Source organism: Coregonus clupeaformis, chromosome 1 (assembly GCF_020615455.1).
Source record: "Coregonus clupeaformis isolate EN_2021a chromosome 1, ASM2061545v1, whole genome shotgun sequence".
Taxonomy (NCBI): Eukaryota; Metazoa; Chordata; class Actinopteri; order Salmoniformes; family Salmonidae; genus Coregonus; species Coregonus clupeaformis.
Genome location: NC_059192.1, coordinates 67,786,118 through 67,800,312, shown reverse-complemented (window position 1 = coordinate 67,800,312; position 14,195 = coordinate 67,786,118). Strand labels below are relative to the sequence as shown.

General features: G+C 42.0%; 1 protein-coding gene across 1 annotated transcript in view; it reads left to right on the top strand.

The window, feature by feature from the left end:
• LOC121572707 (integrin alpha-M) overlaps positions 1-14,195 on the top strand; it is an 89,485-nt gene that overhangs the window by 35,782 nt on the left and 39,508 nt on the right. The window contains exons 13-17 of the mRNA XM_041884731.2: positions 363-503; positions 615-827; positions 1,018-1,151; positions 9,414-9,556; positions 9,642-9,796. Of these exons, the coding sequence (XP_041740665.2) occupies positions 363-503; positions 615-827; positions 1,018-1,151; positions 9,414-9,556; positions 9,642-9,796 (786 nt within the window). The remainder of the gene's footprint in view (positions 1-362; positions 504-614; positions 828-1,017; positions 1,152-9,413; positions 9,557-9,641; positions 9,797-14,195) is intronic.

The following is a 14,195-nucleotide window of genomic DNA, read 5'->3' as shown; positions in this document are numbered from 1 at the left end:
CACCCTTGCCCAGTCATGTGAAATCCATAGATTAGGCCCTAATGAATTTATATCAATTGACTGATTTCCTTATATGAACTGTAACTCAGTAAAAATGTTGAAATTGTTGCATGTATCGTTAATATTTTTGTTCAGTGTATTATTAAGTTCACAGTTAACCATTGTTTTATTAATGTATCTCAGAAAAATTCCACTATCCCCCAAGTCTGGGTAGGTTCATGGCCCAGGATGTTTTGACTTTTTGACCAAACACTGCTGCAAAGCCTGACATTAGAAAAGCACCAATAATATGGGCATGTATGTCAGTGCATGATTTAATTAATTGAGAAATAATTGTAATTGTGATTCTCTCATTCTTTCAGATTGGCGCTTATTTTGGGGCAGAGGTCTGTGCGATGGACGTGAATAAAGACTCATATAGCGACCTAGTCCTCATATCTGCTCCGATGTTCACAGACAGAGACAGAGAGGGCAGGGTATATGTCTGTACCATCAACGAAAGGGTAATTGGTAGATATTTTTGACTCACCTCATAATTGACTAATCGGACCACAAATGTGATTAAAACATGTTTCAGCCTGATCGCTTTTATTGATTGCCTGTTTTTCTCCCAGTCTGGGGTGGCCTGTCAATTAGTTGCTGAGATGACACTGGAGGGGGATGCAGGACAGATGGGCAGGTTTGGAACTTCTCTTGCCCCACTGCCTGACCTGAATGTGGATGGATTTAACGATTTAGCTGTCGGAGCACCTCTAGAGAACGATGGTCAAGGAAGTGTCTACATATTCTATGGGACAAGTAGTGGAATCAGCAAAATCAAATCGCAGGTATGTGGGAGAAAGAAGGAAATCGAATGAGGGTGGAGGATATGAGCATAAAGAGAGAAAGATATTGTTTCCATTCTTTAAACTAAAGTGTAAATTCACTAGAGAAACACAGGAGAGATGATTGAAGGTGTAATCAAAAATTCTATCAAGATACCTGTATCTTTTCCTCTTCCTTTCCATCTCTTGATAGAGAATTTCAGGCTCGGATGTACAGTCTGGATTAAAGTATTTTGGACTGTCCATCAGCCAGACTTCTCTGGACATGAGTTCGGACTCTCTACCAGACTTGGCCGTGGGATCTAAGGGGACTGTTCTCTTACTCAGGTATCTCCAAATAATATTTTAAGCCTTGTTTCCATTGGCATTTAAATTCAAGCCAGGTCGGGCTGGCCTTGATGGGCACAGCTCTAATTGCATATCCATTGCCTCTAGAATTTAGAAAGGATGACATGTTGTTGCTTATGAATTAGCCAAAGTAGCTAACACAGCTAGCTGGACTAATGTTGCTAGCTAACTAGAATTTGTAGAAGTCCTTGCTGATGACTACATGATCACAACTAGATAACTAGCTAACAAAATGATGAAGAACGATTTTAATTCACTTTCCATTACCCCATAGTGATAGTGCCAGCTTGCCAATTATTTTCGCTTGCTAGTTAGCTAGCCAAGTTTTTAGCTTGTTACCTAGCTAAACGGTTACCATCATAATTCGTTAACTCAATGAATAGGCAAGCTAGCTAGCTAAATTCGTACCTTGCTTACCATGGCATCGGCTACTAGCTAGCTAGCTAATATATATACAGTGGGGAGAACAAGTATTTGATACACTGCCGATTTTGCAGGTTTTCCTACTTACAAAGCATGTAGAGGTCTGTAATTTTTATCATAGGTACACTTCAACTGTGAGAGACGGAATTTTATTGCATGACATAAGTATTTGATCACCTACCAACCAGTAAGAATTCCGGCTCTCACAGACTTGTTAGTTTTTCTTTAAGAAACCCTCCTGTTCTCCACTCATTACCTGTATTAACTGCACCTGTTTGAACTCGTTACCTGTATAAAAGACACCTGTCCACACACTCAATCAAACAGACTCAACCTCTCCACAATGGCCAAGACCAGAGAGCTGTGTAAGGACATCAGGGATAAAATTGTAGACCAGGCAACAACTGTTGGCGCAATTATTTGAAAATGGAAGAAGTTCAAGATGACGGTCAATCCCCCTCGGTCTGGGGCTCCATGCAAGATCTCACCTCGTGGGGCATCAATGATCATGAGGAAGGTGAGGGATCAGCCCAGAACTACACGGCAGAACCTGGTCAATGACCTGAAGAGAGCTGGGACCACAGTCTCAAAGAAAACCATTAGTAACACATTACGCCGTCATGGATTAAAATCCTGCAGCGCACGCAAGGTCCCCCTGCTCAAGCCAGCACATGTCCAGGCACATCTGAAGTTTGCCAATGACCATCTGGATGATCCAGAGGAAGAATGGGAGAAGGTCATGTGGTCTGATGAGACAAAAATAGAGCTTTTTGGTCTAAACTCCACTCGCCGTGTTTGGAGGAAGAAGAAGGATGAGTACAACCCCAAGAACACCATCCCAACCGTGAAGCATGGAGGTGGAAACATCATTCTTTGGGGACAGGACAACTGCACCGTATTGAGGGGAGGATGGATGGGGCCATGTATCCCGAGATCTTGGCCAACAACCTCCTTCCCTCAGTAAGAGCATTGAAGATGGGTCGTGGCTGGGTCTTTCAGCATGACAACGAACCGAAACACACAGCCACAGCAACTAAGGAGTAGCTCCGTAAGAAGCATCTCAAGGTCCTGGAGTGGACTAGCCAGTCTCCAGACCTGAACCCAATAGAAAATCTTTGGAGGGAGCTGAAAGTCTGTATTGCCCAGCGACAGCCCCAAAACCTGAAGGATCTGGAGAAGGTCTGTATGGAGGAGTGGGCCAAAATCCCTGCTGCAGTGTGTGCAAACCTGGTCAAGACCTACAGGAAACGTATGATCTCTGTAATTTCAAACAAAGGTTTCTGTACCAAATATTAAATTCTGCTTTTCTGATGTATTAAATACTTATGTCATGCAATAAAATGCAAATTAATTACTTAAAAATCATACAATGTGATTTTCTGGATTTTTGTTTTAGATTCCGTCTCTCGCAGTTGAAGTGTACCTATGATAAAAAAAATACAGACCTCTACATGCTTTGTAAGTAGGAAAAACTGCAAAATCGGCAGTGTATCAAATACTTGTTCTCTCCCCTGTATACATATTTTAAAGACACATTTAATAAGATGTATCTAGCTAGCTTTCAATCTATCAATATGACCTGGCTAGCTAAAATCCATGATAGCTAACGTTGTCTAACTAGCTCCCCAGCAAACAGGGGACGTCTTAAGGATCCATCATTTTATTAGTGATTAGGACGTCACATGATGGTCCTCTGGGAACATTCTCTCAGGGACCTTTGTCTAGTTCCCTGTCAGTTTCCAGGACCATGTCAGGACATTTTTAAGATGTTTTCAGGACATTTGTTTACCAGTCGTCAGGACGTTGCATTATGGTCCCAGGTGTCCCAAAACATTATAAGTAAAGTCATAAAATGTGATGAGAATTTTAAGGTAAGTGGGACCCTGTTCAGCTAAAGTTAAAAAAAAACTTTTATCAACAGCAGACATGATCAATTTCATAGCACTGACTTTTCAATATGACCTCACCTGGGATTTGAACTCACAACCTCTGATTTACAGTACCCTGATCTTTCTGCAGCGCCACAATTTCACCATATTCATTAAACTGACTATTCTCTCGTCATTGATTTGATTTACTTAATTCAGCAATGAGGGTTTTCTGTATAGTGTCTAATGATGATGGGTGCATATTACTCGTTTTAATGTTACTCCTGAAATCACTATGATTAAATACAATAGTTTTTCTTGAGTGTATATTTTACAGAACTGAGGTTTACATCAAAGTCCAAAGTGTAGGAATATAGGTGAAATCAGTCATTGACAAAGACATGGTGGCTTAGCAGGATGATTGGAATGCTGTGAACGAAGAGGTGGTGTGTTCAAATCCCAGGAAATAATGTTTTTGTTGAGGACATAATGTAAAAATGAACATGCACATGCACAATGTAATCATGTATGTTAAAAACACTGTATGTTAAAAGCACTGGTTTGTGTATGTGGGTGTCCCTCACCTTGTCAACAGTCAAAGACCTTTGACTGGATCAGTGGTTCACCAATCAGGGCCTTAATGGGCTCTTCAATAGGAAAAAGGTGTGATGTGTAATGAAACTGATTTTTGTATAATGTTTCTGTCCTGACGATTGATACACTGAGGGTAAAATGCAACCAACCAGGTTAGCGCTGGATTTCTTAAAATGCTACTAACGGGAGATTGCATGCACCAGAGTGTTAAAACAAACTTGCTTGCAACCAAAAACCCACAAGAATAAACCAGCAGATCAGTTGATCTCCCGTTGTTTCTGTGTCAAACGAATTAGATTCCAGACAGATTTGTCTAGGATCTCTACCCCTGGCCCCAATGAAATATCAACCTATTGGGAATATTGAAAATAGCAAGACTGGTAACTAATAAAACATATTTATTGTAAGAATATAGACCCAGTGAATTGTAAGAAACTCGAGTACAGTAAACTCGAGTAAAGTACAGTTCAATACAGTACAGGAAAGTATAGTATAGTTCAGTACAGTATAGTTCAGTACAGTAGAGTACAGTACAGCACAGAACTACACTCTACTTTCCTGTACTGTACTGAACTATACTCTACTTAAGTGTATTGTACAGTAGAGAACAGTAAGTAAAGTACAATACAGTACATTATAGATGTCTATGTTTGGGCCACATTATAATATAATTTGTCATTTAACATACCTTGATTAGACAATTTAATGAAAACAGATTATATTAACTCAATCATGATTGGCTTGATTAAGTTACCAATTTTATATGTGGGCAGTTCAGGAATACTTCATTTTCCCCTTTTGATAAGAAATGACCATACTGTATTAAGCCAAGTTTTTATTAATGGATTACCTGAATTGGGAATGAAAAGTAAGTAAACCAACACAAGCTTTACATTCATAAAATGTGTATTGTAAATTGCCACAGTAGATTCTCTGTGGGAAATACCTAATTTCAGTTGTACAGAATGATTGTCAAATAGTTAAATCTGTGCTTAGGTTTAATTTATTCTGAAGATAAATAGTCTTGAACAATGTTGCCAGTAATCAGGACTTCCCAAGCGATTAAAAAAAATATATATTACAAGTATACTAAAATATAGTTAAATATACAAAAAAATCTAATAATGTACTTCAAATATGAGATCATTACACTTCAATACACTTATTAAAAGTGTACTTCAATTTCAAACGCTTTAATTGTTTCAAAATATATGTGGAGTTGTTTTTAAGTTGAAGCATTGATTCTTTTTATGAAACAGCTTGTGAGTGATCAACTACACTATAAGTATACAGTGCCTTGCAAAAGTATTCATACCCCTTGTATTTCTTCAAATGTTAATGTGTTACAAAGTGGGATTAAAATGTATTGAATTGTCATTTGTTGTCCACAATGAACTCAAAATACTCTGTAATGTCAAAGTGGAAGAAAAAATTGATAACTATAATAATAATAATATAATATGCCATTTAGCAGACGCTTTTATCCAAAGCGACTTACAGTCATGCGTGCATACATTTTTTTTTTTGTGTATGGGTGGTCCCGGGGATCGAACCCACTACCTTGGCGTTATAAGCGCCGTGCTCTACCAGCTGAGCTACAGAGGACCACCAACTAAAATATAGTCGTTGCATAAGTGTTCAGTCCCTTTGTTTAGTCAAGCCTAAATTAGTTTATGAGTAAAATGTGGCTTAACAAATCACTGAGTATGTTACATGGACTCTGTGTGAAATAATAGTGGTTGACATGATTTTTTTATTACTAACTCTTCCTCTGTCCCCCATACATACAACATATGAAAGGTCCCTCAGTCAAGTGTTGAATTTCAAGCACAGATTCAACTACACTGAACAAAAATATAAACGCAACATGTAAAGTGTTGGTCATGAGCTGAAATAAAAGATCCCAGAAATGTTCCATACACACCAAAAGCTTATTTCTCTCATATTTTGTGCACAAATGTGTTTACATCCCTGTTAGTGAGCATTTCTCCTTTGACAAGATAATCCATCCACCTGACAGGTGTGGCATATCAAGAAGCTGATTAAACAGCATGATAATTACACAGGTGCACCTTGTGCTGGGGACAATAAAAGGCCACTCTAAAATGTGCAGTTTTGTCACACAACACAATGCCACAGATGTCTCAAGTTTTGAGGGAGCATGCAATTGGCATGCTGACTGCAGGTAGGTCCACCAGAGCTGTTGATAGATAATTTAATGTTCATTTCTCTACCATAAGCTGCCTCCAACGTCGTTTTAGAGAATTTGGTAGTACGTCCAACTGGCCTCACAACTGCAGACCGTGTGTAACCATGCCAGCCCAGGACCTCTACATCCAGCTTTTTCACCTGCGGGATCGTCTGAGACCAACCACCCAGACAGCTGATGAAACTGTGGGTTTGCACAACCGAATAATTTCGGAAGCTCATCTGCGTGCTCGTCGTCCTCACCAGGGTCTTGACCTGACTGCAGTTCGGTGTTGTAACTGACTTCAGTGGGCAAATGCTCACCTTCAATGGCCACTGGAATGCTGGAGAAGTTTCAGCTGTACCGGGCAGATGGCAGACAGCGTCTTGTGGGCGAGCGGTTTGCTGATGTCAACGTTGTGAACAGAGTGCCCCATGGTGGTGGTGTGGTTATGGTATGGGCAGGCATAAGTTACGGACAACGAACACAATTGCATTTTATCAATGGCAATTTGAATGCACAGAGATACTGTGACGAGATCCGGAGGCCCATTGTCTTGCCATTCATCTGCCACCATCACCTTATGTTTCAGCATGATAATGCACGGCCCCATGTTGCAAGGATCTGTACACAAGTCATGGAAGCTGAAAATGTCCCAGTTCTTCCATGGCCTGCATATTCACCAGACATGTCACCCATTGAGCATGTTTAGGATGCTCTGGGTTGACGTGTACAACAGTGTGTTCCAGTTCCCGCCAATATCCAGCAACTTCGCACAGACATTGAAGAGGAGTGGGAAAACATTCCACAGGCCACAATCAACAGCCTGATCAACTCTATGCGAAGGAGATGTGTCGCACTGCATGAGGCAAATGGTGGTCACACCAGATACTGACTGGTTTTCTGATCCACGGCCCTATTTTTTTTTAAGGTATCTGTGACCAACAGATGCATATTTGTATTCCCAGTCATGTGAAATCCATAGATTAGGGCCTAATGAATTAATTTCAATTGACTGATTTCCTTATATGAACTGTAAAAAAAAATCTGTAAAATCTTTGAAATTGTTGCATGTTGCATTTATATCTTTGTTCAGTGTAAAACCATCTCCCCTCTCAATGATGACATATAGCTTTAACATATGAAACTGTTTCAAATGTTATATTCCCCTCCAGAAATGATCCCAAAAACATATTAAAGTAATATCTTTAGGGCCTGTACATGAACCATTTTGCAGGCAGGTGTGCTATTTTAGCAATAAGCATTATCACCTATAGTCTGGTGCATGGCTGAAGCATGGGGTTGCTCATCTGCATTGTGTACCCCAATGGGCAAATCAATAGCTAGATCACAGACTCTAAATATGAGCCTGTTGCTTGTTAAATGCCCCCCAAAAAACTTCCAATGCCATTAGAGCCTAAAAATAATAATGGTTGCAATTGAGATCAGCTGTGCGGGTGATCTTAGCTCATATTGATGGTTTACTGAGAGATAACCTCGTGGTGTGGCAGTGCTCACTGTTGGTTGCAATTGACACAGTATGTCCTGAGAACGTTCTAAAAACATCCTGACCTGTTCCTCAATGATGTCCATGGAACATAGAGGGAACTAGACAAAAGTCTCCCAGAAAACGTTCCTTGTGACCATCGCATGACATCCCGATGACAGGAAAAAATAATATATTGGGAACGTCCTAAAAACATCTTTAGGGACATCCCCAGAACAATCTGGGAACTAGACAAAAACCTCCAGGGGACCATGACAGAAAGTGCTAAGAAGGCCCTATACATGTCCTTGGGGGACGTCCCCTGAACAAACTGGGTACTAGACAAAAACCTCCAGGGAACCATGACAGAACATTCTAAGAGGGTCCTATAAACATACTTCGGGATGTCCACCGAACAAACCGGGAACTAGACAAAAACCGACACAGGACCATGACACAACGTCCTCAAATCATCTTTGGCGACGTCCCCGGAACAAACCAGGAACTAAACAAAACCTCCATGGGACCAAGACACAACATCTTGGGAACGTCCTAAAATCATCCTTGGGTACGTCCCCGGAAAAAGCTGGGAACTAGTCAAAACCTCCACAGGACCACGACACAATGTCCTGATTACTTTAGGGAGCATTTCATGACATTCGAGGGATGTCCTAATGACTCATTTTTGTTTGCAGGGTCGTTTCAACTCTGATTTGCAAGCTAACATTAGCTAGCTAGCATTCGAGGGCTGCTAACCAAAAACAACATGCCTGACTCTGTTCTAACAAAAGGTTATTGTTCAGCAGCCTGGTCTCATAGACTGGATGTAATATAGTAAATGTAAATCCAGGACACTCAAATTAGTATGTATGTTACATTTGGTATGGTTGCATAAGATAGAAGGTTGCGTAAGGCAAAAATTAAAGGAGGGTGGGCATATAAGACGAACGTGTATCAACCCAAAGGTTGCGTGTTCAAATCTCATCATGGACAACTTTAGCATTTTAGCTAATTAGCAACATTTCAACTACTTACAACTTTTTAGCTACTTTGCAATTACTTAGCATTTTAGCTAACCCTAACCATAACCCATTCAGCTAACCTTAACCCTAACCTTAACCCTTTTAGCTAACCCTGACCTTAATCCTTTAACCTAACTCCTATCCTTAACCCTAACCCCTAGTCTAGCTAACGTTAGCCACCTAGTTAAAATTAGCAACAAAAAATTGGAACATCATACGAATTGTAATTTGTAACATATAATACGAAATGGATGATGGGAATCCACAAATGAATACATACCATACAAACATAACATATCATACTAAGTGGAGTGTCATGTCTGACTATTGCAGTAGCTCAGCTAATTAGCTAGCTAGCAGCAACAAATTCAAAGCCAAACGTATTAGCAAGTGATCAGCTAGCTGGTGGTTGCATTGTAACGGCGTCATCGGCCTGAACCTAATCCAGCCAGCACCAGTTGTGAATCTGGGCTGCGTTGGCCCGGGCCTCCCTGACCCAGCTCAAATTTGAACATTCTAAATCGAGCCAGCTCGAATTTGGCCCTAATTTAGGTGTCAATGGAAATTGGGCTTTAGAGGCCGATAACTCACCCTTCATTGTGGAATATTCGTATACTTTGAGCATCATACTGATACACTGTTAATGTATTTCTTTTCCAGGTCCAGGCCTATAGTAACATTGACGGCACAAGTTTCCTTCAACCCATCCAAAATCCCCACCAACCAGTCAGACTGCAATACACCCCTGATAAACATTGCTAAAGTCTGTTTCACCATGACCAGACAGACAACAGACACAAAAGGTTTCTTGAACTCAACATTGTTCTTATCTACATATGCATGCGAGTAGCGTATCCTTTTCATTAAATGCAATCTCTTTTGCTCCAGATCTTGAAGCAAAGATTAACTATACTTTAACACTGGACGTGACCCGCCAAGCTCCTAACTATCGTGCTTATATCAGTCCAAAGATACGGGAGGAAACGAAAACTGTTACATTGAGACTTCAAGAGCAATGCTTCAATCATAACTTCTTCATTGAGGTAGGTCTGAAACTTCGCCGTCCATTTGGGTTTGCCAAAAAGTTCTCAATGACCCAAATAGACAGTATTAGTATAATCTCATCCCCAAGGACACAGTGCTCATAAACTTGGTACACCAACGTCATGTGAGTGAACTTAGTTAGTAAAGTATTTTCATTTGTCATTATTTGAGCTTGGCTCTGAATCAGAAAGAAATGCATAGGCAGGAAAATCGACAGATTATAAAAAATTTTCTCATTCTGATGATATCTAGTGGGCTATGAGGGGCATAACACGGCTATGAGGGGCATAGCACTTTATAGGGAAAATCTCTATGTTTATGTTCACAGGAATGGGAATATCTCAAAATCTCAATTTAGCCCTTTGGGGACATTTCTCTCATCATTAGTTGAGCACTTGTCTCAATCTTTTCGCCCCAGTTTGACATGTTCAATGCCTGTGCATGGTAGGGATGAGACAGGTTGAAAGTGTGCCACAAAGTGTCTTGCAACAGGTGATTCAGCCACCATTCTCCTGATGGTACTCTTGTGCTCACTGATTCTAGTCTTCAGGGGACTGCTGGTTTTCCAAACATAACCAAAGCCACAGGGGCAGGTGAGCATGTACAGTGCCTTCAGAAAGTATTGATACCCCTTGACCTATTCGACATTTTATTGTGTTACAGCCTGAATTCAACAACAAAAAATCACCCATCTACACACAATACCACATAATGACAAAGTGAAAACATGTTTTTAGAAATATTTGCACATTTCTTGAAAATGAAATACAGAATTATCTCATTTACATACACTACCGTTAAAAAGTTTGGGGTCACTTAGAAATGTCCTTGTTTTCGAAAGAAAAGCAATTTTTTTGTCCATTAAAATAACATCAAATTTATCAGAAATACAGTGTAGACATTGTTAATGTTGTAAATGACTATTGTAGCTGGAAACGGCTGATTTTTAATGGAATATCTACATAGGCGTACAGAGGCCCATTATCAGCAACCATCAGTCCTGTGTTCCAATGGCACGTTGTGTTTGCTAATCCAAGTTTATCATTTTAAAAGGCTAATTGATAATTGGAAAACCCTTTTGCAATGATGTTAGCACAGCTGAAAACTGATGTGCTAATTAAAGAACCAATAAAACTGGCCTTCTTGAGACAAGTTGAGTATCTGGAGCATCAGCAATTGTGGGTTCGATTACAGGCACAAAATGGCCAGAAACAAAGAACATTCTTCTGAAACTCGTCGGTCTATTCTTGTTCTGAGAAATTAAGGCTATTCCAGTCATCCACCGTAGGAGCCTTGGTCTGACTCTGATGCCACGGTGCCAGAACCGGTTGATAACCTAAAACACATTGAAATGGCATTAGGTTATTGGAGGAATGACGGAGAGAGTTCTGGGCATATTCGGCCCATGGCAAGAACACCGACCACTCCCCCGGCCGGTCCTGGCAGTGGGACCCCAGGAACCTACCCACATCCTGATTCACCCGTTCCACGTGCCCATTAGAGTCGGGGTGAAAACCAGAGGTCAGGCTGACCGAGACCCCCAGACGTTCCATGAATGCCTTCCAGACCTTGGATGTGAACTGGGGACCCCGGTCAGACACTATGTCCTCTGGTACCCCGTAGTGCCGGAAGATGTGTGTAAACAGGGCCTCCGCAGTCTGCAGGGCCGTGGGGAGACCGGGCAGAGGAAGAAGGCGGCAGGCATTGGAAAAGCGGTCCACAACGACCAGGATGGTGGTGTTACCTTGAGAGAGGGGAAGATCAGTAAGGAAATCAATACTCAAGTGGGAGCATGGCCGTTGTGGAACTGGTAAGGGTTGTAACTTACCCGCTGCGAGGTGCCTAGGTGCCTTACTCCGAGCAGGAGGAGACATAAACCCTCATGTCCTTAGCCAAGGTAGGCCAACACCCGTGCTTTCCGGTCAGGCAGCGCACTGTATGACCGATATCTGGGTGACCAGAGGAGGGGGACGTGTATGCCCAATAGATCAGACGGTCACAGACAAGAGCAGGCACGTACTGCAGCCCAGCTGGACACTGTGGTGGAGATGTTTCTGTGCGTAACACCTGCTCTATATCCGCGTCCATCACCCATACTACCGGCGCCACAATGCAGGAGGCCGGGAGTATGGGGGTGTTGTCTCTGGGCATCTCCTCTGTGTCGTACAGCCGTGACAATATGTCTGCCTTCACGTTCTTTATACCCGGGATGTATGATAGTGTAAAATCAAACCGGGTGAAGAATAGGGCCCACCTGGCCGGATGTACTCCAGGTTACGGTGGTCCATCCAGATGAGGAAAGGGTGTTTCACCCCTCGAGCCAGTGCCTCCACTCGGTCAGGGCTCGGAAAACAGCCAACAGCTCCCGATCACCAACGTCGTAGTTCTGCTCCGCCGGGCTGAGCTTCATGGAGAAGAAGGCACAGGGGCGGAGCTTGGGTAGCGTGCCCGAGCGTTGAGATAGGACCGCGCCTGTCTCTACCTCGGACGCATCCACCTCCACTACGAACGGTAGTGATGGATCGGGGTGGGCCAGTACCGGGTCTGAGGTGAACAGACCCCTCAGGTTGCTGAAGGCCCTGTTAGCCTCAACAGACCAGCAGAGCCGGGACGGCCCACCCTTCAACAGAGATGTGATTTGAGCTGCGACCTTGCCAAAGCCCCGGGTAAACCTCCGATAGTAGTTGGCAAAGCCAATAAAGCGCTGGTCTTAGGTCAGTTAGGATCACCACTTTATTTTAAGAATGTGAAATGTCAGAATAATAGTAGAGAGAATGATTTATTTCAGCTTTTATTTATTTCATCACATTCCCAGTGGGTCAGAAGTTTACATACACTCAATTACTATTTGGTAGCATTTCCTTTAAATTGTTTAACTTGGGTCAAACGTTTCGGGTAGCCTTCCACAAGCTTCCCACAATAAGTTGGGTGAAATTTGGCCCATTCCTCCTGACAGAGCTGGTGTAACTGAGTCAGGTTTGTAGGCCTCCTTGCTCGCACACGCTTTTTCAGTTCTGCCCACAAATGTTCTATAGGATTGAGGTCAGGTCTTTGTGATGGCAACTCCAATACCTTGACTTTGTTGTCCTTAAGCCATTTTGCCACAACTTTGGAAGTATGCTTGGGGTCATTGTCTATTTGGAAGACCCATTTGCGACCAAGCTTTAACTTCCTGACTGATGTCTTGAGATGTTGCTTCAATATATCCACATAATTTTCCTTCCTCATGATGCCATCGATTTTGTGAAGTGCACCAGTCCCTCCTTCAGCAAAGCACCCCCACAGCATGATGCTGCCACCCCCGTGCTTCACGGTTTGGATGGTGTTCTTCGGCTTGCAAGCAACCCCCTTTTTCCTCCAAACATAACGATGGTCATTATGGCCAAAAAGTTCTATTTTTGTTTCATCAGACCATTTACATTTTAGTCATTTAGCAGAGGCTCTTACCCAGAGCGACTTATAGTTAGTGAGTGCGTACATTTTCATACTGGGCCCCCGTGGGAAACGAACCCACAACCCTGGCGTTGCAAGCACCATGCTCTACCAACTGAGCTACAGAGGACATGTCTCCAAAGAGTACGATCTTTGTCCCAATGTGCAGTTGCAAACCGTAGTCTGGCTTTTTTATGGCGGTTTTGGAGCAGTGGCTACTTCCTTGCTGAGCGGCCTTTCAGGTTATGTCGATAAAGGACTCGTTTTACTGTGGATATAGATACTTTTGTACCTGTTTCCTCCAACATCTTCACAGGGTCCTTTGCTGTTGTTCTGGGATTGATTTAGAACGTATCTCCTTCCTGAGCAGTATGACGACTGCGTGGTCCAATGGTGTTTATACTTGCGAACTATTGTTCGTACAGATGAACGTGGTACCTTTAGGCGTTTAGAAATTGCTCCCAAGGATGAACCAGACTTGTGGAGGTCTACAATTATTTTTCTGAGGTCTTGGCTGATTTCTTTTGATTTTCACATGATGTCAAGCAAAGAGGCACTGTTTGAAGGTAGGCCTTGAAATACACCCACAGGTACACCGCCAATTGACTCAAATTATGTCAATTAGCCTATCAGAAGCTTCTAAAGCCATGACATCATTTTCTGGAATTTTCCAAGCTGTTTAAAGGCATAGTCAACTTAGTGTATGTAAACTTCTGACCCACTGGAATTGTGATACAGTGAAATATAAGTGAAATAATCTGTCTATAAACAATTGTTGGAAAAATTACTTGTGTCATGCACAAAGTAGATGTCCTAACCGACTTGCCAAAACTATAGTTTGTTAACAAGGAATTTGTGGAGTGGTTGAAAAACAAGTTTTAATGACTCCAACCTAAGTGTATGTAAACTTCCGACTTCAACTGTATGTCTCCATAGCCTCCGTTTCAGCCTGCGACAGGGGATAGA